The 25,509-nt window shown below is 47.6% G+C and overlaps 1 protein-coding gene across 1 annotated transcript in view; it reads left to right on the forward strand.

Annotated features, from left to right (window-relative positions):
• Positions 1-25,509, forward strand: part of LOC119430984 (luciferin 4-monooxygenase-like) — a 225,643-nt gene that overhangs the window by 98,391 nt on the left and 101,743 nt on the right. Inside the window, exons 5-6 of the mRNA XM_037698452.2 lie at positions 6,806-7,005; positions 16,023-16,191. Coding sequence (XP_037554380.1) covers positions 6,806-7,005; positions 16,023-16,191 — 369 coding nt within the window. The remainder of the gene's footprint in view (positions 1-6,805; positions 7,006-16,022; positions 16,192-25,509) is intronic.

A 25,509-nucleotide genomic window follows, 5' to 3' on the forward strand; every position in this document is an offset into this window, starting at 1 on the left:
GGGCTGGACTATCGACGCAGGACGCGATGAAGCTCATCAAGCATCACATTATTGACTCTAATACGCGGGACACGAGAGCCATACTAGGTCTAGATCTGGAAAAGGCCTTTGACAACATTCTTCACTCGTTCGTTTTAGACACAATCTCGAGCCTTAACCTGGGGAAGCACTTCCATTCCTACACGAAATCTTTTCTGTCAGACAGAGAAGCCACCCTAAAGATCGGGGACCTGACTTCAGACATGATCAAGCTGGGGTCTAAGGGGACGCCACAAGGGGCAGTCATATCCCCAACCCTCTTTAACCTCGCCATGATTGGTCTATCCAGGAAACTCTCTGCTATCGACGGTATCAGTCATACCATATACGCAGACGACGTTACCATCTGGTGTACGGGAGGTAGTGATGGACAGGTAGAGACGGCCCTGCAAGAGGCGATTGATGCTACCGAGAGATACCTCGAGTCCACGGGCCTTCGGTGCTCACCTCACAAGTCGGAACTGCTACTATATCGACCCAAGCGCAGAGGCCCCAAACCAAAGGGATGGAAGCCACTCGCCGAATGCGACATCAAACTACGGACAAACGACGGAGGCTATATTCCGAGGGTGGATGCCATCCGGATTCTCGGCATGATGGTCGAGTCGAGTGGCTCTAACAACCAGACAGTGCTGCGTCTCACTAAGAAGACGGACAATGCCATCAGATTAATAAGAAGAGTGGCCAACCGGCAGCAAGGCCTGGGAGAAGACAACCTCGTGAGATTGGTGCATGCGTTCGTAATGTGTCATTTCACTTACGTCGCGGCCATGCACAACTGGCAAAGATCGGAGCGGGATAAGCTGAACGCATTAATCAGGAAGGCAATCAAGAGAGCCCTCGGCCTCCCCATATACACACACACGGAAAGCTTACTTCAACTCGGCATGCATAACACGCTCGAGGAATTGGCGGAAGCGGAGGAGAGGGCCCAGTTCGTCAGGCTATCTACCACACAAGCTGGAAGACACATCCTGCAGGAGCTGGGCGTTCCCCCCACAGTAGTCAAAACAAAGTTCTGCAGCATCCCTCGAGAGCAGCGGGACCGCATCACTGTCGCCCCGATCCCACGAAACGTCCATCCGGAACACAACGTGGGAAGACGTCGGGCGCGCGCGAAGGCCCTCCTGGAAAAGGCTCGGGAACGGGCTTCGGAGAACAGTTTTGTAGACGCAGCTCGCTACGCCGACGGACAGGCCTTCGCTGCGGTTAGCGTAGACCATGAAAGTAAAGTAACGAACGCAATCTCGATTCGGACGACGTCCTCTGAGACCGCAGAGCAGGCTGCAATAGCGATGGCCTTATTGGACGACAAGAGGACATCAATCTACAGTGACTCGAGATCAGCCGTTCGGGCATTTGCCAAAGGAACCATATCCGAGCTGGCCCTAGGGATACTAGGAAGCAAGCAGATCAAGCCACACACAGTGATCTGGTTTCCAGCCCACATGGGACAGATCGGGGGTGCCTCGCCCAACCTCAATGAGTCGGCACACAATGCTGCGCGAGGAATTATCAACCGCGTAGCTACGAGTACCACCGGGCAGCATGACGTTGGGGGTACTGACTATCGGGACTCTCCTCTCTCGTACAACGAAATTACTAAGCATTTTTACTTGGCTCGTAGGATCTACCCCCTCCCGCATTGTAAACTCAATAGACCTCAGGCTTTAACACTAAGGCTTCTACAGACGGGGGCATACCCAAACCCCCTACTTCTTCACAAAATGTACCCCGAAATTCAGACAACAAACACATGTGCACTATGCAATGACTTAGCGAGCTTACCTCACATGCTCTGGCGGTGTCCCGCGTTACGCGGCGATGAAAGCAACAGTTCTTCACGTTGGGATGCGGTTCTACGCAGCCCCAACCTCGAAGAACAGTTATGGGCTGTCCAACGGGCCCGCGACGCGGCGGAGAGGCTCGGCCTTTCTGTCCCGACGTGGGAGCGGCCCGCTGCGCGCTAGCACGCGCCCTAAAGGACACTAATAAAGTTATTCATCCATCCATCCATTGAGCTAAGGTTCCAGATCTTTTATACAATATTTTCTGCGTACTCTTCCTATTTGGAAAAATTTGAATTTGAATTTTCACTGCTGTTAACGTAATTTTTACGTTGTAGCAAGGCAAAAACATTAATTTGCGCTCCTATCGAGGGCGCATGTTGAAGACACAGGGGAAGGCCAAAATATGTGTCTGACATGGAGGAAGGAAACCCCAGGAGAGGCCCTGGCCAGCACGAACGTATTGGAGAAGGTGTGGCGGAAGTCACGTGCTGTTTTTCGCAAAGGATCACTGGGACGGGTACACCAAATGTCAACGTTGCTATGGCAACCGCGCTCCTGAAGCATTCGCTGCTGCTCTCGGTCTCTGAAAAGTGAGATAAGATTTTTCCGCCGGTGTATTTCCCGCAGCACCTTTTGTTCGCGAGAAAAGCTGACTTTGGAGTGTTGTGTGTAAGCTTGAAAGGTGGGTTTTGGGTCTGTGAGTGTGAGTGTCAACCAGCAACAGATACACTCAAGCAATCACGGCGCGGGTCTTCGTCGTCTTCTTCAACGTGCCACGAAAAAACACAGGAGCGCGTCTGCTTCACTAAAACTGCTACAGAAGTTTTGTAGGCTTTGTTTTGACGCGCGTCGGCAGCACACACTTCCGGCGGCTCGTAACGACGCAAGTTCAAAGTTCGCGCCCATCTGCTCCGGCGAGCTGCAGAACCCCTGATTGGAGGCGCAAAGAGAGGTGGCACACCAACATGGCTGCACTTCCGGCTTCAAAAAAGTGACGTCAGGGCCTCTCCTGTTTTGTTTCCTTCCTCCATGGTCTTTGAGTAGCTTAAATATAAACAGGTAGTGATAGCAGAAATAAAAATAAACGATTGATTGGTTGCATTAGAAGCGATAATATTCTGTTGAATAAATTGGGCCAGGTTTATTAGTAGGGTATAAATGCGCACATGGAGGATTTAGACGAATATACTGATTACAACAATTCTATAGTACTCGATTTGTGCGATTAACAGAACCATACAGTAGTTAACAGGGAGAATAAGTGTCATCGACAGGTAACGTGGCAACGTGGAATCAGGCAATCATGTATGGATTTGTATATCATCATCATCATCATCATCATCATCATCATCATCATCATCATCATCATCATCATCATCATCATCCTATATTTTATGTCCACTGAAGGACGAAGGCCTCTCCTTGCGATCTCCAATTACCCCTGTCTTGCGCTAGCGTATTTCAACTTGCGCCTGCAAATTTCCTAACTTCATCATCCCATCTGGTTTTCTGCCGACCTCGACTGCGCTTCCCTTCTCTTAGTTTCCATTCTGTAACTCTAATGGTCCACCCGTTATCCATCCTGCGCATTACATGGCCTGCCCAGCTCCATTTCTTCCGCCTAATGTCAACTAGAATATCGTCTATCCCCGTTTGTTCTCTGATCCACACCGCACTCTTCCTGTCTCTTAACGTTAGCCCTAAGATTTTTCGCTCCATCGCTCTTTGCGCGGTCCTTAATTTGTTCTCGAGCTTCTTTGTTAACCTCCAAGTTTCTGCCCCATATGTTAGCACCGGTAGAATGCAATGATTGTACACTTTTCTTTTAAACGACAATGGTAAGCTCCCAGTCAGGATTTAGCAATGCCTACCGTATGCACTCCAACTCAATTTTATTCTTCTGTAAATTTCTTTCTCGTGGCCAGGGTCCCCTGTGAGTAGTTGACCTAGATAAACGTACTCCTTTACGGACTCTAGAGGCTGACTGGCGATCCTGAATTCTTGTTCCCTTGCCAGGCTACTGAACATTATCTTCGTCTTCTGCATATTCATCTTTAAAACAATTCTTATACCTTCTCAATTAAGGTCCTCAATCATTTGTTGTAATTCGTCTCCATTGTTGCTGAATAGGACAATGTCATCTGCAAATCGAATGTTGCTGAGATATTCGCCGTTGATCCTCACTCCTAAGCCTTCCCAGTCTAAGAGCTTGAATACTTCTTCTAAGCATGCAGTGAACAGCATTGGAGAGAGTGTGTCTCCTTGCCTGACCCCTTTCTTGATAGGTAACTTTCTACTTTTCTTGTGGAGAACCAAGGTAGCTGTGGAACCCTTGTAGATATTTGCGAAGATATTCACGTATGCCTCCTGTACTCCTTGATTACGCAATGCCTCTATGACTGCTGGTATCTCTACTGAATCAAATGCCTTTTCATAATCTACGAAAGCCATATAGAGAGGTTCATTGTACTCCGCAGATTTCTCGATTACATGACTGATGACATGGATATGATCCATCATAGAATATCCCTTCCTGAAGCCAGCCTGTTCTCTTGGTTGGCTGAAGTCAAGTGTTGCCCTGATTCTATTGGAAATTATCTTGGTGAATATTTTATACAATACTGAAAGTAAGCTAATGGGTCTATAATTCTTCAATTCTTTAACGTCTCCCTTCTTATGGATTAGTATAATGGTGGCATTCTTCCAGCTCTCTGGTACGATCATGTCTTCCAGCTCTCTTAATGATCATGTATATGATCATTAAAGATCATAATTCCTGATTTCCCTGTGCTACACTTAAGGCCTAGAGTTGTCGCTGCGTTGCCACAGATATTCGCAAGTGTCTGTAAATCCCTTGCATTGTCCGCTAGTAGAACTATGTCGTCCGCATACATCAGTCCAGGGACCTTCTGTTGCACCATTTGTCCATTACGCATGTAGGATAAATCAAACCCTAATTTGCTGTTTTCCAGTCGTCTCTCTATGCCCTTAACCGAAAGCGGGACCAACAATGGAAACAGAAGACATCCTTGCTTCAGTCCTTGGTGAATTCCCACCACCTCATTACCTTTTCGACTTTCCCATACAACTTGTACTCGTTGTTTCTATATATCTCGCTCAGCAGCTCCACGAATTGTCATCTATGCCTTCGTGATTAAAAATATCCCATAAGAATTATCTGTCTTTGTTGTCATAGGATCCTTTAATATCTAGAAATGCTATCCTAAATGCAACTGCTGCATGGCGAGCCACCTGGTGCAATAATATGCAGCTGCAATGCAGAGTGTGCACGTATCGACGCTACGCGGCGCGCATCTCACATTGCTTGTGTGAAAGACTCGAAAGAAAGAAACTTCCGTTCCCGGGACCCAAACTCAGTGAAGATTCCCAGGTAAGCGTGGCGTCGCCTGCCGACGCACCCCAACGCATACAAACTATCTGAGATAGATCCCGACACACACACACACACCACAGTGCAGGTTGTGCGACAATCAAACAGCCACCCTGTATCACATGGTATGGGAATGACAACGCAATCCACGTAGACAACACAGGACACAGCCCAACAGAGAAGGGTGGGAGGAAGCTCTGTCCAGCTCGGATCCGAATACCCAAGAGGTCCTCGTGAAACGGGCGAAGACAGCGGCCCGCGCCAATGGAATCGCGGACTAAGGATCCCACTCGCCGATCTTCGCATTTCAAAAACTCAATAAATGTTCTATTCCCTCTCTCTCCTCGCGCGTTAGGACGCGTGTAAAGAGCATGTTTCTGCTGCCAGCTAGCAGGCGCTGGCGTGGCTCAGTGATAGGGTAGCTGACTCCCACGCAGCGGGCCGGATTCGAGCCCGGCGGGAACTGTTTTTTTTTTCTCATTCCTGGGCATAACTGCGACGGACACTGGCGGCGGCAGCGGCGGCGGAGATCACCAACCGAAACGGCTATTGGAATGAGCCCATCACTGCTTACGCGTAAAATGCGATGTGTTGCTACATTGTTCAAATGCTAATCACATAATCATTTACACTCGTCATGGGATGAGTTCAGCGTTATTTTTTATTTTTTAAGTACTTCAACTAACATAACGAAAGTATGCAAAAGCCCTCTTCACAGTTAACTTCTCATCACTGCCACAACCATGTTTTCGTTTTTTTTTGGTGTTGCCCTCTCAGTCATTCAAAACAATGTCGTGAAGGTCCGATATGAAGTTTACTATAGCATTGCCGGATTCCATGATATTGAATACTTGATATGCAGTTCGACATCTTTTTGTCTTGTTAGTGCAACACGCTGACTGTTTTTCTTACAGGGAGTTTCTTCCAACTATTTAAACATTGGGGTTTTACGTGCCACAACTTTGATCTTACAGGCAAGCCGTATTGATGGACTCCGGAATAGTTTTTACCTGAGGACATTTAGCTTGCACCCAATGCACATTACAGTGGCGTTTTGGCGCCACTGTAACGTACTGGCCACTGGCGTTTTGGTGCCACTGTACCATGGTACTTGGCGCCGCCTCAATTTCATCCCGTGACCTTGTGCTTAGCCTCTAACAACAATGCCATAGCCTCTAACCCACCCCGGAGGGTCTCAGATTTTGTAGCCAGCAGACATGAAGTAAATGTAGTTCCTACCTGCTATGTCCTTAGGTCATTAATTATTTCACCGATTATTTCCCTTAATGCCTACATTCACAGCAGGCGATTTCAGTTATCATCAGTTAGCTGGCTCAGGAGCGTCATTGAGAGCTGGGGTGCAACAAAACAAAAGTGCAGCAAATTGCTCGAAATCTTAGCTTCATTTTTATTTAAACCCACTTCGCTCTCCCCAGTTGCGATGTAGCCACTGTTGGCTCGTGTACTAAACGGCCTACAGCGAGAGGCGGGGCGCTGAACCCTCGCGTGTCGAGAACAGCCTCGTCCTCCTTGCGTCCTTATAGAACAACGCCATCCGCTCAGCTGCTACGATCTCATTTTTCAGGCGCTGGTGGCGACTGGCGAATACTGCGGTGCGGTTAACGTGGCTGCTCTGAAAGAGACACCCCGGAGCCACTTCAAGAATCCGACACCCGCGAGTCCTGATGACGTGTTCACCGTGTTCCAGTCGAGCGGCTCCACAGGGCTGCCCAAGGCGGGCCTTATCACCCACCGTAATTTTATCGCGGAGCTTGTGACGTTTAGGTGAGTCACAAGTATCAGTGCCATTGGGCGAACCACGGGTAGACCTGCCTATGTTTGCCCATGTTTCCCCTTGTCGTAGAGCAAAACTCTGTTTTAATGTTGTGTTGGTTGGTTGATCCTCAGTGAAATGGCGTAGTTCGGATAGCTCGTGATAACACAACATATTGACACACAAATATTGCTTTTCTTTTTTCGGTGATCGTTTTTTAGCGTCTAAACACACTTACAATGTCATCGCTCGGAGCAAGACGTGCTTACATGCATCCAAGATTTCCAGATTATTGTCGCGTTTCTGTAGCGAAAGAGCCTTACCTTACAATATCCTTACAATAGCCTTACAATATCTGCGTCGCGCGGTAAGACCGCGCGACGCAGATATTGGGGTGCATACTGGTGAGTAAGCGAGCACCATTAATTACTAAAGCCGAATTATTAGGCAATGAAAAAGTTCGTTTGAGGCGACCTAAAATAGGAAGGCAAGTCCAACTTCGTAAGTTGGACTTGCCTTCTAGATGCTAGCAAAAATGCAAATAACTTTTAAAGAAGACGTGCATGGTTTATATTCAGGCGAAGCTTGTATTGGGTGACAGGTTTCGGCGTAGTCAAGCAAAAAGTCACGTGTGTCGTATACCCGCATTGGATATGCCGGTATGAGTCAGGGATATGCGGGTATGAGCCACGGACAAGAAATAAATAAATAAATAAATGTGGCTTTTTAGGGACAGTCCTAGCTGTTGGCATCCGCAGCTCGAGCTCGGGTCTCGCGCCGAAGCGATGGCAGTGCCCACGGCGCCTACATGCATATTCCCCACTACAAAATAAATAAATAAATAAATAAATAAATAAATAAATAAATAAATAAAGAAGGAAAGAAACAATTAAGGAAGAAAGAGCAAGTGCGGGGAACGTTGCGCCGGCATCGAATCACGTGACACGCGAGACCAATCAGGGTCGTTTGTTGTGTCGCGGGGAGGGAAAGGGAAGGAAAGGGGGTTGGCGCGCGCTCCGACGAGCTTCCTTCGATCAGTTTCGGCGCCCGGATGGGAAGGGCGGCGCGTGGTGCGTTCCGCTGAGGAACAGGCTGTGTGTGAGCAACGGCGCCGCGAACTCGCTCAGGAAAGGGCTCGTCGTCGACGTGCTGATTCTAGCGTGAGGCCTTCCGAAACCCAGGCGAAACGTCAGCGAAGAGCCGCGCAGCCAGAATTGTGGGAGTGCGATGCTGAGGCCAAACGTCAGCGACCTGAGTTTAGGGCGAACGAAGCGAAACGCCTCCGACAGCGTCGTCTTGCCACAAGCTTCGCTTACTCCCATTTTCTTGACGGGGGAAGGGCTCTGCATTTTTTAACAAGAAAAGCGAAATGCTGATTTGTGATGTTACAAATGCTCCAAAAGTTGCCCATGGCCGTCTCATAATACTGCTGGAATAGTGACGGCTTAATTCAACCAGCGTACTGCTCACATTCGTGTTCAACGGCCACTGCCATTGGCCACTAATATCCGCTCGAGACGCCGCATTAGTGAAACAGGGACGGAAACTTGAGAACTTTCTAAATGCTAGTAGGAAGAGGCGCTATTTTATGTCTACTTTATGCAAATAAATTGCGACAGAACAAAAGCAGACACAAAACATAAGCGTAAGAGAGACGACGGTTTACTGAAAAATATATTTGTTGTTACACGAGGACTGTAAGGTACAACTCTGACGATTTTCTTAAACACAAAAGTGATAATATCCGGATTGTATAAGACGTTCCAGCACTGCTGAATGCACTCTCACGCATTTGAAGATCATTTTTCAAAGGGTGGTTTGCAGCCGTGGAGATTTTCGATTAAAAAAACTTATTTTAAGGTCCATATCGAGCGTGCGTATTTCAAGGTGCTAGAAAATGCAGCTGCTCGGTGATGTTTCGCCGTTGGGTCATGAACACTGTTCCGATTCCCATGGCGGATGTTGAAATACTGCGTTGAAAGTAGACTTAGATTTGAATATGCATGTGTCTAGGAACGGGGATGGAACTGCACATTTATGCAGAAATCTGCTTGGAAAGCAAGCGGAGGATAACATTATAACCAAAGTGAACATTGGGGAAACAACACCAGACCAGCACCATCTCGATATTCGCGGATTCACAGGTGTGCCCCTTGTTGCCGAGAAGGAGCCCTTGACGTCGACATATGTTATTGAAGCGTTGTTGTACTTGAGAACATTCGATGGCTGGACAAACACCGGTATCCATGAGTGCTCCACGGAAATAACTCTCGATATTTCTTTGAGGGCTGAAAATCCTTGTTTTTGTCGAAGACCAATTGTCACTTCCCACCTACCTTTTCGGCTACTGGATCTTTATGAACGGCGGCAATTCATTGCTTTGCATTATTCCTAATTAGAGTGTTGCCCGAAATTTCTAGTTTCTTTGCACTGTTTGCGAGGAACGTCAACTTGGTGCGCAAATATGCGAGGTCTCCTTGTAGGCTATCCTCAGAGAGGAGCCTACATGACCAAAGCACTCTCGTTTCTTCTAAAGGCGTGGACCACTGCCTTCACTTCAGAAAAATTGCAGGTGTAATCATCATCATTATCATGAGCCTATATTTATGCCCACTGCAGGACGAATTCCTTATGCCCACTGCAGGCCAATTCCTCCGATCTCTAATTGCCCCTGTCTTGCGCTAGCTGATTTCAACTTGCGCCTGCAAATTTCCTAACTTCATTTGTAATATTACAGAGCTTCTAGCCATATTTCGCAACGTGCGATGATTGGCTTTGGCAGAACGGGTACCTCCGGCAACTCCTCCTTGTACGAGCACATGTGAAAGGGCACCTTCAGGGACCCGATCTTGGCTTAAGCAATAAGCTTGTTAATGTCCTTGAAGTGTTTCCACGATTTTCACAAACGCGCTGAAGTGCATCCGTTATGCATGTGACATGCGCCATCTGTGGGTAGGTCTTCAGCAGATGAGCAGCTTTGTGCCTGTAGGCTGTGGCGTCTGTGCAGAGCAACATAACCTTAACGACTTCGACTCCTGTAACGTCTAGTTTCAGAGACTTTCAGGGACTGGTTTAGAAAGTATGCTTTAGACTACTCATGTGTTCTTTCCAAAGGCCTTGGACCCACTAGGAAAATCCTTCTCCTCTCGACTGCCGCAAGCTTCCCAGCTACAAAGTGTGCAACAAAGCACTCCTTGACGTTGGTCGTCTCGTCTACGGAAGCTCAAATGCAGGAGTCGCCAAGCTCTTCTGTAATTCTCTCTAATGTTTGTTCATATACAGGCCGGAGGTAGTTCTTCCGCAATGTAGACTCAGATGGCACGCTCTGGTGGCGATATTTATCTAGGAATTGTTTCAGCACAGGATTTTCATTTCAACCGCACAGTTGGCCAAACATGGTCTTCCCATCTCAAGTGTACCTCGGTGCGTCTACTCTCCACTGCCAGATCAACACACTCTTGGGTGTCTTTCTTTGTGGCATGGCTGAGAAGCGCAGCAGACTGGCAGACCACGAGCAAAAAAAAAAAAAAAAAGAGAAAGAAAAATGTCGTCGGCCCTTCTACTCCTTGAAGATCGTTACCCAGCGAAGCTGAAACGTGCCGCCCTGGTGTTTATCACTGGGCTAATCCCGAGGGTTCATTAACATGTTGTTACAATATTTAACATCATAATTAAAATTATGATGTTACACACACGTTCGGCTGCGACGGAGAGAACGACATCACTGAGGGTATGCCCACAGTCTGCCGTTGTCGCTTGCATTCGATGTCTCGAGTTTGCTCGGCGGCGTGGTTAACAGCATTCGCCCGCCCAATGCCGCGTGCGATTCTTCTAAATTAAATTTCTTAAAAATTAAATCTGTCCGTTACGTAAGACAACGAATGGCTCATACCCTCTTAACCAATGGCTCATACCCCCGTAAACGCGGCCTCCCCATTACGACGACTGAAGAGAAGTGAAATTCTACGCTGGAATGCCAACAAAGCCAGCTGTGAAAGACGACGAACGCGGGAGCAGTGGCACGAGCGCGTGCCGAGCACGAGCACCAGCGCTACCCGAGGCGCCAACGAGCCAGCTGCTAGAGTGTACTAGACAATAGTCGAGTGGGCCGAACGGCGCTCTCCGGCTGAGGCGCCGCGTGTGGAAAAATTGTGCGAGGGCGCTGCGAGCGAACTGGATTGGGGCGGACACGCGCTCCGCGGCATATTCAGCGTACCTTTGCTACGGACGGCGAGGCCGATTGCGCATAGTACGCTCTAAAAATAGAGCTTTATTTCGATTGCAAATTTATGTTTACACCATTTTGCCAAACATGCACATTTCAGGCATGGAATATACAACGCGACGTGTTCAATTTTGCTATCGTTGTCAAGCGCGTCGTCTGCTAGCGAGCGCGCGTTCGCTACGCGGACGCTGCCGGACGCCCAGTTTTTCTCGCAGAACGTCTGGGCAGTAGATTTTTTAAATGATTTATTTGCTGTGGTGCGCCCGTGACTCTTGCCGGCCGTTAGAATATATATATATATATATATATATATATATATATATATATATATGCAAGTGTTAGTCATATACTGTACGAAGCCGAATCGTCGTTTCCGTTCGAATGCAACGCATAACAGCAGTATTGAAGTCTCAAGGTGAGTGACTGAAGCCAGTGAGGACTGTTATTCCGAATTATTGTGCTGCCGGACAGTCGTGGCTGTTGCACAGAGGCGCAGTTCCTGCGAAAATTAACGCACGGGTGTTAATAAGTCCGGCTTAACAAGTTCCTAGCTGTCATTGAATATAAACGCCCCGTTTTGGGGCAGCCTGTAAATCTGCTAACTTTATTCAGCTGAGGAAACTTTTTTGTTTTGACAGTCTCACCATGTTTGCAACCCATTAAAACTGGGTGCCCCATGTGGTACCACACTTATCGTCTTCAACAAACGCAACAGATCTGCACATATCTCTACGTGTATGCGAGACATGCCGTTCCTTTAATTGTTTCATTGTGGTCGTTATGAAAGTGCACAGGATAACTTAAAGCAGCCGTTTTTAATATGCAAGCTGCTGAGTTGAGCGGTCATACATTTGGGAATGGCATTACATTTATGAACGAAATATAGGATACACGCAACATGTTTTTCTCGGAAATCAGACTCGAGAATAATTTATTTTGTTTACACCCTTACAAAAAAGCCGAAGAACGCAGCCACCTGCTTTTTTTATTTTTATTTATTCAAATTCTTCTGTTTTACGTGGCAAAATCACGATATGATTATGAGGCACCCAGTTTAGTTATCTGGGGTGCTTTGACGTCCGCCTAAATAAAAGTACACGAGTCTTTTTACATTTCGTTCCCACCGAATTTCGCGACCTGGATTGAACACGTGAATTCCAGTTTAGCAGCGGAACGCTGTACCCACTATATAGCCACTAATTAATCTACCGCGCAGGCTCTCTTTATTTTCATTTTTTTCTTTTTTAAAGTATCTACTGGAAAAAAATTCCGCGTACGGCTTACGGCCAAAGATTAGCGAATAGAATGACTAACTAAAACCGTTTTCGACGCTCGAGGTTCGACCGCAATAAATGACCCCGTGCCAATTACTCCGCATTCTGTTACGCGAGGAAGGCGGATACTTGAATGGAATGTTGCGCTGCAGTTTACTCTTTTTTTATCTATAACAATGCTTCCCGTAAATCTGAGTACAAGGCGCCGGATGGGGCAGATATGCCTTACTTGTTTGAAGCGGTAAGCAGGAAGGTTACATATGTTTCTTCGTCTGCGTTTTGCAAGACCTACTGATGGAAAATTATATGCGCAACAATACACACGAGAGATACATGCTGCTTGAAGAACGAGAAAAAATATTTTTTCTCCGAAGGGAACCGTACAATAACATAGTAGTATGAAAGCCGACACTGCGGCCGCAATGCACGCGCAATCCCCGAGCGGCATTGAAATATTAAATAAAAGAAAGAAGAAAAAAAAGCTGAATTTATTCCTAAGCCATAAGTACATGTCTTATACAATTACGAACACCATTTGAGCGGTATGAACGCAAATACCAGAGCGCGAAGTTGCACGAATGACCCTGCCGAGCAGTATCGCTAGCAGGCTCCAACGGCGCGACCTTGATGCGGCCCAATCCACTTAGATCGCAGCGCCACCACAATATTTTTCCACGTCGGGCGCCTCACCGCAAAGCATGCGCCGCCCCAGCGGCTCGTCCCACTCAACCGTATTCTAGTGCACTCTACCAGTTACGTAAGAAGACGACGTTCTCTCTGCTGCCAATTGGTCAGACAAAAAGCACATCATCTGGTTCCCGGCACACGTTGGCCGACACGTACACGGAACCACCCTTAATGCCATCGAGTTGGCTCATTCCCGGGCGCGAGGTGCCCGCGCTGTGGCCACCCCAAATGTACCTTACAACACATGCTGTGGCAATGTCCTACGTTGCGCGAGAGCAGCGAGTCTCCCTCCACGGAGGCGGACTGGAACTACCTTCTGACTAGCCAAGACAAAAGAGACCAGCTTAGGGCCATCCAGAGGGCCCGCGACATGGCCGTGGAGTTTAACCTCCCCGTCCCGTCGTGGGAGTGGCCCACCGGTGTCACCCCCTAGCGGGTTTCGAGCGCCGCATCCGGATAATAATAAAGTTCTTTGCCGGCCTGCGTGCTGCTCGAGCCAGTGCTGATGGTGATCGTTTTCTGTACAGAGGTGATTTCGCCTAGTCACATGAAGCTTCGCTTTAAAAACACTCACTTAGACTGAACGTGCGGGTTGTGGTTGAACCCGATAGTGTTAAGAAGAATCAACGTTGCCAGGCAACATGAGAATCTGAAACTGCAGTCGAAAGCTAGACTGTACGCTTAATATGCTTTAACAGACACCGATGTTGAAAAGAGGCAATAGTAAGCCATTGCCATTAATAAGCGCTAATGCCGGACATATAAAAACCCATCGTGTCACGTGACCCTCAGTGATTCGCCTATGTTTTCATAGATGGCGCCACAAAGGAATACAAAAACAGTCGTAAAGCGAGAAGCGTTCGCTTTAGAGACTGTAAAAAGGTGTTTTTCTGAGAAAAAGGCGTCAGAAAGGTGTTTTTGGGGTTGGTTTCGGTTTTGTTAGGTTAGGTTAGTTTCGGTTTAGGCATATATAGGTAGTATGAAAAACATTACTAAACATTTTCTTAACACTAAATTTATTCTCATATATGAAAAGGGTTGATACGAAGCAGCGAACAAAATATGCATTTGCCTAAACCCCGGCCTTTAGTAATTACGCTGGAATGTACTATGAGTCACTGCAAGTGGCTTGCGCTGTTGAATCGTAGAAGGGGGCCGCCATTTTCACACTAAAAACTGAGACTAAAAATGCGCACTAAATTTACACCCGAAGGTAGGGCAAATAATAGAACTCTTCGACGGGTGTTCTGTACAGATATGCGCATGAAAATAAAACAGAGGCATTTAAATTCAACTGCCGCAAATGGGTGTTGCAGCAAGGAATTAGAAGAGCACATTTCGGCACGTTTCGCAGTAATCGAACTCGCTGACGCACCCGATCAGCCATGTTTTTACAACTCAGTTATGAGGTCTTGGCTGGGCCATTGGCAACCGCTGAGAGGTAAGGTGAAGTCTCGTGAAAGGAATTCAGCCTCGCGGATTGAACTTGAGTTTGAGGGAGGCTGTGATTTGTCACTAGAGGCTAAAACGAGACGAAGCCTTGTGCAGTCGTCTGCCCAACTGCCGATGCCGCCAAACTTCGCCTGCCCATTGACTGCGTTGGGCTGCGCCGCTTCTCCACAGCTTGCAACCACGCGTTGCATTGTTCGAAAGTGCGATGCACTGAGTCGACACACCCATTGCGGTAGCTCTATGGTGTGTTACGCTGCTGCGCGAGGTCGGGGGTTCGATCATGGCGGTCGCATTCAGACGGGGCAAACGTGCTCGTGTAGCGTGACTTCAAAGAAGCCCCAGTGATAAAAAGTATTTGGAGACCCACACTACCTAAACATGAAATCATGGTATTGGCCCGAAAAAGCCCAGAATTTAGTTTTTTAACTGAGTAGACAAATTACCTTTCACTCCGCGTTGTCGAGGACAGAGGAAAATTGCTGACAGAATCAGAAGGCGCAACAGGACCTGTGAGAAACGAGGGCGCAGGTTCAGCGTAGACTGAACCTGCGTGGACTGAACCATCGGCCATATTGAATATACCCTGGAGGGCCCGCATACCACTCGGAGGTCGAAACTTTGTTATATAGTGGCTACTATGTACCAGCTATATAGCGCAAGACAAGGGGTAACTGGAGATTGCAGGGAGAGGCCTTCGTCCTGCAGTGGACATAAATATCGGCTGATGATGATGATGATAATGATGATGTACAAGCGCATACAATCAATATGCAGCCGCCATTTTTATGCTTTTCTAAATGATGCGTGATAGAAAAAGTTCGTTTCATAGCTCGCTCGCCTACGCTACTCACCTCACCTCTTCAGGGCTGCGCGCTTTCATAATCTCCATGGAATCGAACAGAAGTGGCGGGTGGGATCGATGGACTAGAAGAAAAGGTCTTTCACTGTGCGTCGGTAATCGCGTTCTCGGAGACGCCACTGTGGGGGGGGGGGGGGGGGGACTGCACGGTGATCGTGCAGCTTCTCCCCCCCCCCCCCCCCCCCCTATCCCTTTCTCCTTATAACAGACAGCCGGTTCTTGCCACGTTGGCGGCCATAGTCGCTCGCTGTGACTTATCGACAGCTGATGACGTCCCACTCAGGACGCTGCTTGGGTCACGACGTGTGAAGAAGGAACCGTAGCAGTCCATGGAAAGGCCCGGGATTTATTTTTTTAAATTTTTGTCTTCCTCGCGGTGCGTAGCGCCATGTTCGGCAGCGATGATCGTGGGTTGGAAATGTCCTAGGCCACTTATGGGCCCTTTATGTATGAAACATATTACGGCAGACACCATGCGAAAAGCGTATCGTAGCTATTGCCATATGACCTGGCCCTGCCTTGTTGGCACAGCTACAAGAACGACGGATTGCACGTGGGCGACGTGTTCCTTGGCTACCTACCACTGATGCACGCGGGTCCCGTCTGGCTGCTCTTCACGATGCTAACGCAGCATGTGCAAGTGGTGCTACTGGCCGCCGTCGACTTGGCCTCGGTGCTGGGGTCCATTGCCAAGTACAGGGTGAGTCTTTGCTTTCGGTAGCACAACATGGACTGCCACTGTGCTTCTTCTACTCATTTTCCACATTGACTGGGCTTGCAAGGTTTACTGAATTTCAATACATCTTGTCATGTTTCCGTCAACTCACGTATTCACAAGTGAAACCTTCGAAGCAAACCTTTATTTAGGTTTGCTATTCTGATCACTATTTCGGTGCACTATGGTTTTCGGAGCACTAATGCAACGCAGTCAGTACTCCGAAAACTACCCGCTGTGGTTGCTCAGTGGCTATGGTGTTGGGCTGCTGAGCGCGAGGTCGCGGGATCGAATCCCGGCCACGGCGGCCGCATTTAGATGCGGGCGAAATGCGAAAACACCCGTGTACTTAGATTTAGGTGCACGTTAAAGAACCTGAGGTGGTCCAAATTTCCGGAGTCCCCCACTACGGCGTGCCTCATAATCAGATCGTGGTTTTGGCACGTAAAACCCCATAATTTTAATTTAGTACTCCGAAAACTCCCAGTGACTATTCATACTTCTACATAACGTGTTACAAGTTTCTTTTCATTTAGTTCATTGTACTTTCAAGGCTGATGCATCAGAGACGTGATTTATTTAGAGAAAATAAATAAATTACATCTTACACCTTTTATAGTAGAAAAACTTCGAGCCGACGCGAGAAGCCAGACACAGAGCTATTTGTTCTTGCTCCTTCATTTCTTTTTCTTTTCACGCAGTCCTAGACTGCGTACGTTTGTTCTTCTTTTTCAACATCCTCTAGCCCAAAGGACTTGTAGGCCAACTCGAGTTTGTAGAGTTTTCGTGAAGGTCTCCATACGAACTTGCCATTTCGTGTCTTGATCCTACAGCCCCGTACTACACCATCTTGGCCAGGATAACTTCGACTATGCGCCCAAGGGGCCAAATACATCTTGAAATGTCGGGCTGTTCGACGAGAACTACGTCATCTACTCTTAGGTCACTGCTGGCACCCGATGGGTAGCGATGCAGTGAGCGCAACTCGAGGAGGTACTCTTTTCTCCATCGTACCCATAGGGGGTCAAGCAGTTTCTGACGGCGCCGCCACTTCTTGGACAGATCGTCTGTTGTTGCTTGCGTGCACAGCGTTTCACACTCTGAGCTATGTGTTTCTGGAACCGCCATCAATGACCGTCCTACAAGAAAATGGGCTGGGCATATTACTGAAGATTCCATCGCGTCAGTATACATGTAGGTCAAGAGTCGTGAATTGATCAGTGCTTCCACTTCAAGCAGTACTGTCTCAGTCTCTTCCCTATTCAGGTAGCTCTTTCCAAGCGTTTTCCGCAGGAGGTTTTGATGGTACCTCTCCAACCAACCTCCCTACTAGGGCGCTCCTGGCACAATGAACTTCCACTGGACGTGATGTTTGGCTAAGAAGGATGCAAAAGGGGCGCTTTTGATGACATCCCATATGTCTCGTAGGTTCCGTGATGTCTTTTTGAAGGCCAATGCGTTATCCGAATATCTGAGGCACTCCTCTGCGAGCTAGAAATCTACGGAACGCTAGGAGGAAGGCTTCTGCTGAGAGCCCGCTCGTCAATTCTAGGTGTACTGCTCAGGTGGTGGCGCAGACGAGTAGCAGAATGTATCCTTTGCAGGCGGTGGCAGTCAGTGCAGTCTGCTTTATATGGAGTGGTCCTGCAAAGTCTAGTCCAACTACTTCAAATGGTCTTGAAGAAACAAGCAGATCGAGTGTCAGGGGAGCATATTGCACTTTTGCTATATTCGCGCTATATCTGTTACACAGAAAACAGGCATTAATAAGTCGTTTGGTTTCCTGCCAAGCACGAATAATCCAGAAACGCTGGCGAACCTGTACCATGGTACTCGCAATACCTCCATGCGCTAATCTACAGTGCGCTTCGATGATTACCAACTTCTTGAAGTGGTGGTGTCCCGGTAAAATAATGGGATGCTTCTCCTCGTACGTCGTGTCCATTCGTTCAAGTCGACCTCCGAGTCGAAGTTTACTCTGGTCAATGAAAGGGTGAATAATATCTTTTAAGACGAAGTGTTTAGGAGCGGCATTTCCGTGCAAAAGCCGTTGTATGTCCACAAGGAAAGCCTTTCGTTGAACACGACAAATCCAAAACGGTTCGGCGTTGATGAGCTATTCTGCTGATATTATTTTCACAGTCGCTGCTGGCATTCTTCGACTTCGATTCACAAATCGGAAGAGCCAAGCTGTGACACGCAGAAGTTCTTGCAGATCGCTGAACTTTGTTATATTAATTAGCGCGTCCACGTGACATTGTGCCTGGAGAAGAACGCTTGGCGGGTCATACGCTGGCTCGAAGTCCTGGCAAGGTTTAGGAATTGTGTCTGATTCTGCAGGCCACGCTGCATGTCCTTGGCTGTTCCAACCATTTGGGACCATTGCACCAGTTGCTGCTCTCGCGCAAGGCCCTAGCAGATATTCCCCGAGTCAATAAGTCGGATGGATTGTGATCGACTGGACAGTAACGCCATGACTGCAGGCCAGTCGCGTCTATTATCTCTGTCATTCTATTTTTTACAAATTCGCCTAACTTAATTTGTTGCCCACGGATCCAGCTCAATACGATCACGGAGTCAGACTACATGACACAGGGCGGAAACCTTGAATCCCATGACGACCGAATATATTTCATTAGCCTTGCTCCTACTACTGCTCCGCCATGGGCTCTAGTTTAGGCAGCGTTAGCACTTTTATCGGTGCTATGCGCAATTTGGCTGCTACGAGCGACGTGACTGTATTGCCACGGATGTACACTGCCCTCAAATAAGCAAAAGCTCCATATGCTTTCAAGCTGACGTCAGAGAAGAGATCAGAGAAGCTCCGCAGTGTCTATCTCTGCCTCCAGGCCAGCTCTTACACATCGTGAAATCGTCACAGAAGAGAGTTGGATGGCGTCTGAGCACCACTCTTTCCACTGATTCTTTATCTCTTCAAGCAACTCTTCGTCCCATGGTCTCTTTAAGACCCATAAGCGCTGAAACAGCAGCTTTGTGGTCACAGTAAACGGGGAGACTATGCCAAAGGTATCGAAGATTCTTGAAGCAGTTTTTAGTAGAGTGCGTTTCGGTGTCGCCTTGAGCTTGATTCATATATGGGAGTAAGGAATTTGCCGAGAATTCGAAGAGGTGATTCACTGCGTCCCAGTGCATACCTAAAACGGGCGTTTTTTTGGGCACCTTCTACTTGTTTTTCGTTGCGATCAAACACCTCGTGTAGCCGTTTGTCATTGGTTTCCACTTACGGAGGTTCATGCCGGCGTCATTCATGATTGTCTTCGACCTCTTGTAGATGTCTAAACCTTCTTCGAAAATGTCCGCACCAACGAGCAGATCATCGACATAGAAGGCTTTCTTCGGGTTGGAGGCTAATTCCTTGTCTTCATCAGATACGGTGTTCAAGTGATGATGAATAGTCGTCATTAGCAGAAATGGACTTGATGTCGACCCAAAGGTCACCCGAGTCATACGCCATCCGACGATGTCAGTGCTCTGGTTACCAGGAACTGTATCGGACCAGAGAAAGAGGAATACATCTCGATCAAGCTCCTGTATCTCGATTTGCAGAAACGCCTTCTCGATGTCCGAGTTACAGGCTATGGGGTACCAACGAAAGCGTATCAGGACCTGTAACAGTTCTGGATTCAGATTTTCCCCGTTGTCCAGGCCATGGTACTCGCAATGGCATGGGACGACGCGTCAAATACTGCTCTGAGCTTTGTAGTCAGTGATTCTTCTCTTATCTATGAGGCATATAGTAGACAGCTCTTGCGTTAGGAGTCTTTTCAGGCACTAACTCCGCGTGCCCGAGCAACGGATATTGCCGTATGAGTATCGCTGCAGCTGTCCGTCATGTAGTGATAACCTTTTAACCAGCTTGCGTAGGCGATTAAGAGCTACATCGCGGTTATTTGCAAGCAAATGTTTGCGCTCCTCTTCTTTCCACGGTAGTGCAACAGTATATCTGCCATTAGATTTGCTGATTGGTCGGAGCTCTGACCAGTCACGCCAATTTTGGGCTGTCCTGCAGAGAGCCCACGATGCGGCGCTGGAGCTCGGTCTCCCCGTCCCGACGTGGGTGCGGCCCTCGGCTTCGTCGCCTCCCTGAGAGGATGCAACGGAGCTTCTCAGGACCTTCCTTAAAGTTCTGTCTGTCTGTCTGTCTGTCTGTCTGTCTGTCTGTCTGTCTGTCTGTCTGTCTGTCTGTCTGTCTGTCTGTCTGTCTGTCTGTCCGTCTGTCCGTCCGTCCGTCCGTCCGTCCGTCCGTCCGTCCGTCCGTCCGTCCGTCCGTCTGTCTGTCTGTCTGTCTGTCTGTCTGTCTGTCTGTCTGTCTGTCTGTCTGTCTGTCTGTCTGTCTGTCTGTCTGTCTGTCTGTCTGTCTGTCTGTCTGTCTGTCTGTCTGTCTGTCTGTCCGTCTGTCCGTCTGTCCGTCTGTCCGTCTGTCTGTCTGTCTGTCTGTCTGTCTGTCTGTCTGTCTGTCTGTCTGTCTGTCTGTCTGTCTGTCTGTCTGTCTGTCTGTCTGTCCGTCTGTCCGTCTGTCTGTCTGTCTGTCTGTCTGTCTGTCTCTCTCTCTTCTCTCTCTCTCTCTCTCTATCTCTCTCGTGAAACCGCTCCAGAGTGTTGTACGTGATTGAATCGGTTTCATCAGTGTTGAAAACCAGGAAGCGGAGCCGACGTAGAGCACGTCTTCCTTATTGACGCTCGTAAAAAAAAAAAAAAGTTGCAGGCGCGTGCTCGTGTCCACGCTCGCTTCTAACTTTGCCTTCTTCTCTTCTTTTTCGGAGCATAATATTTAACAGCTCGCGGCCGAACAATGTGCATGTGCTTGCTTCTTTTCAAGACGGAGCTTGTCCAGCAAATTCTAGGTGGTACAGCTCTTGCATCGGTCTCCGTAACGTGCTGCCACTAGAAGTGCGCACTTTGCATGAGCGAACTTTGCCGTCGCTGCCCGGAAATAATTCTGTCACTTGTCTCGTTTTCCACAATTGTCTTGGCGAGTTTAATTCTTTTATCAGTACTATGTCTCCTAGCTTCACTGATTCTGAGTGTCTAGTTTCTTTAATGTGGGCTGAACGAAGTTCTTGGAGGTACTCTCGTCGCCACCGGTTCCAGAGATTAACACATGTTCTCTGTGTTTCCATCTTCGTTGAATTAATTCGCGTGACGACGGTGTCTCTTTTGATGCTGTGCTCGACAAGTCTGGAAGAAGCATAGTCAATCATTTGATCACCATTTCAGTGATCAAAGCATAGTCAAATAGATCACCATTTTGTTTTTGTAAAAACTGAATGCGAAATAAACTGTCTGTCTGTCATTGGCCTATGAGGAAATGACTTGGAGTAAGCGACGTTGGTTCAGTGGCTTCCTCGTCGTGCCACAGATCGTTTAAATGCTAGCAGGAATTTGTCGTAAGTAAGACTGGTGACAAGCTCCAGATGAACCGCTCTGACGGCTGCACATGTGAAGATGAGTATATAGCACTTCTTCGTTGGTCCTCCGTTATCTTTATGTAGAAGCGGTCCGGCAAAACCAATACCACTGACTTCGAAAGGTGGAGAGGGCTGAACACGTTCAGCTGTCAGAGGCGCGAAGGGCTCCGAGTATTGCTTGCAGGGATATCGCTGGCAGATTGTGCATTCGTGAATGATCTTCTTTACAACCTGTCTGGCCCTCAGTATCCAGAAGTTTTCTCTCAGTTCATTTAAAAGATAACTGAGGCCAGCGTGTAAAAGTCGTTGGTGTTCCTTCTTGACCAACAACTTTGTAAATGCGTCTGAAGCAGGAAGCAGAACAGGGTGCTTGGAACTTTCTCGTAGGTTGCTGAACTGAAGGCGACATCCCAAGCGAAGAAGCCCTAATTCGTCGTGATGTGGTCTGAACCGGTGGAGTGTAATGTAAATTCTGCTGACATCCGGTCCAAATACTTTATCTTGCGTTCGACATATCTAATATATTTCAGCCTTTGTACTTCAGTTGCGTCTAAAAGTCCCTGCTTTCTGGCGTCTGTGTATTAGCAATTACCAGTAAATCTTTGTGGCCATGCAGTTATACACATCAGTCGGTTATAAGAGCTGTAGTCGTTGATGTTTACAATCGTAAGCACTGGTAGAGCAGCTGCTATCGAACACGTAGTTTCCTCTTCTAGGCGGACGGTATGCTGAATTGCTGCTGCTGTACAGCTAGTTTCTTCTATTTCGACTGTATCCTCGGCGTAGCAAGGCTCGTCGAAAGTCGTCTCAGCGTAGAGAAAGTTTGGTCCTTTCCACCAAATCGAACTTTGTAAGAGTTACTCCACAATGGATCGTCTAGATAGTAATTCGGCTGGATTTTGATCACCCGGACAATGTCTCCACATGTTCAAATGTGATAGAGAGTATCTCTGCAATTCTGTTTCCTACGAACTGTTCCCAGCGTTTCGCTGAACGGCGTAGCCAATGAATCACGATCATAGAATCTGTCTACATAACAGTTTCAACGCCCTCTAGGTTTAGGGCACGTTTCACTGTTGCAGTTAGTCCAGCTGCAACGAGGGCTTCCATCAGTTCTAATCATGGCATAGTTATCTTTTGTTGAAGTTCGACTCTCGACTTGGCTAGCAGTAGCTGAACTGTTGTGTCTTCCTTGATGTCGCGTATCTGAAGGTAAAACACGGCGCCGTACGCAACTGTGCTAGCATCACTAAAGGTGTGGATGGTAACCTGTACATTCTTGTCCAGGAGGGATTGACAAAAATGTCTCTTAGCTTCCAGCTGATTAACAGTTCTGAGGCCTTTAGTCCACGCTCTCCACTCTATAAGAAGGGACTCAGGAAGTGGCACATCCTAGGTGTATTTCTCTAACGCCAGCCTTCGTATAAATATCTTCACTACCAGCACGAACGGCGCTAGGAATCCAAAAGTATCGTACATGAGTGACGCAAAACTTAAGATCTGTCTCTTCGTAATATTTTGTTCGCTCAATCATTCAAGCATCTTTGTTAGTGATGGCTTCATGATGTTTTTGTCGGTATCCCAAACGAGACCAAGAATCTTCTTTTCGTTTTCTACATTGAACTGTACCTTTAAGTCTCTGCTATTGTAAAAGTTTCGTAAGTCTAAATCATTTGTCGTCCACATTGTTAGATGCATTTCTGTCTCTTTCAAGATACTGAAGCAATCGCTAACAACTTGCTGCGCCTCTTCTTTGTTCTGTGCCCCGATGACCAAGTCATCAACGTAGAAATGATCTTTCAATAGTTTGGCAGTGAAAGGGTATTTGTCTTCTACCTGTTGGAAGTGGTGTCGCAGAGTTGCCGCAAGGAGAAAGGGACTGCTGCAGGCGCCAAAAGGAACCCTTGTCATACGCAGTTCTTCAATATTGGAAGACCCTTTTTCAAACCAGAAGTAACGAAACGCGTCTCGGTCGTGTTCGCCCAGCGACGCTTGAAGAAATGCTTTTCGATGCCGGCGAAAATTCCAATCTTGAAGCTGCGAAACTTCAGCAGTAAGTCGAGAATGTTGGGGTTCAAACTCGGCCCTGCCCACAAGACATCGTTGAGTGAAGGTGAGTCCAAAGCACGAGAAGAGGCGTCGAATACCACCCGTACTTTCGTCGTAGTTCTGTCGCGTCTCACTACTGCTCGGTGTGGCAAATAGTACGTGATATATTCACTCGTACTGTCCGTTGTGACCTGCTCAGCAAAGTCGTTTTTATAGTAGCTCCTAACGGCAGTGTCATATTCTTTTTGAAACTCTGGCTCTTGATGTAGCCTTCTCTGCAAATGCTGTTTTAAGCTAGGAACAATTGTTTTTAAGCTGGGAACAATTGCTGCGCCATGGCAGTTAAACTCGATAGCGACCATTGTTTATAATAGTTGATTACACGAAGTTCTTCAGGACGTATTCGGCATCTTTCGAAAGTCTCTCTTCGTTAGTCAGTCCCAGGTGTTCTACTTCCCAGAAAGACTTCAGTAGCTGGGAAACGTTGGCGTCCGTTAGGCATATGTTGAATTTCATTACATTTTCCGGCTTGTAGAACTTAGGTGGACTTCTGGTATCTTCATGAAGTGTCCACCCTATGATAGTTTCGATGGCGGTCAAGGAGTCATCCATTCGATGAATTCTTCCGCTGACGAGCTGCCGGCAATAGTCGGCACCTATAGGCACGCTTATTCCAGGCTCAGGTGAGGCCTGAACTGTGTTGAAGTCAGCCAAACGTAAGTTCTTGCTTTTCAACTTTGCAAGCACAGTTGTCTCTGTCAATGCTGACAAGTCATTGCATATTTCGGGAACTTCTATAGCCTCTATTTCAAGTGAGTTTGAGTCGTACTGGCTATACAGCGTGACTCGTACTCTCCGATAATACTTCCGCGGTGCTGAAACATTTCCAAGTCCCGAGATGGTGAGCTGCTCTTGGGCTAACACAGTGGCTTTCAGCTTCCTAGACAATTCTTCCGTCTTGACTGCCACCATCAATCAACATTCTTACAAAGAATTTGGTTCCAGTTCCCAGAGCACAAACTTGGGCGGTCTGCAGAAGAATTGTGTACTTTAGCGAGTCTGTTGACGAGCTGGAAAAAGTTGTCTGCGTTTGTGTATTCTTCTGCTTCCATTTTGGGTCGCACATCGTGGTGATATGTGACCCCTTGCATTTCGCACAGCTTAGTCTCTTCCAGCTTCGGCATTCTTTAGCTTTGTGAAATTGTCTTGCGCAGCGGAAGCAGCATCCTAACTTGCGTAGTTTCCCTTTTTTCTGGTCTAATGTTAGTTCCGTTGGGCAGACATCCACCGAGTGATCTTTGTCTCCGCATAGTATACAACTCTCTGGAGTCAGTTTCACGGTTAACATAGATGCAGAACTTTGGAAATGCTCATTAGATTGTCGTTTTGCGGTTGAGGCTTGTTCTCTGCTGTCAGAAGTCATCATTATAGCCTGTTCACGGCTTCTTCAAGGCTCAAGAAGTCTAGAAGAACAGACATTTCGTCTAGCCTGTCACTAGTAACGCCTGTTACTAAGGACAAGATGCGCTGAGTGTAACGGAGTACCATTTCTTGCGGAAGATTTTGTATTATAGCAGTTTTCAGAAGCACTCTATATTCTTTTTCTTCGACGCCAAGGTTGTGCAGGGATCTCACGCGAGTCTGCACCTCTTCATACAACCTTTGAAGCCCTTCGAAATCTTCGCAGGAACGAACTTTCCGTAGGTTCAGAAGACGACGCATGTGGTCGTTAACCATCAGCGTCTTCTGACCGAATCTTTCTTTGAGAAGTTCTATAGCTGTGCTATAGCTCTCGTTAGTTGTCGACAGACCGCTGATGACACTT

The sequence above is a fragment of the Dermacentor silvarum genome, chromosome 10, assembly GCF_013339745.2.
Source record: "Dermacentor silvarum isolate Dsil-2018 chromosome 10, BIME_Dsil_1.4, whole genome shotgun sequence".
Taxonomy (NCBI): Eukaryota; Metazoa; Arthropoda; class Arachnida; order Ixodida; family Ixodidae; genus Dermacentor; species Dermacentor silvarum.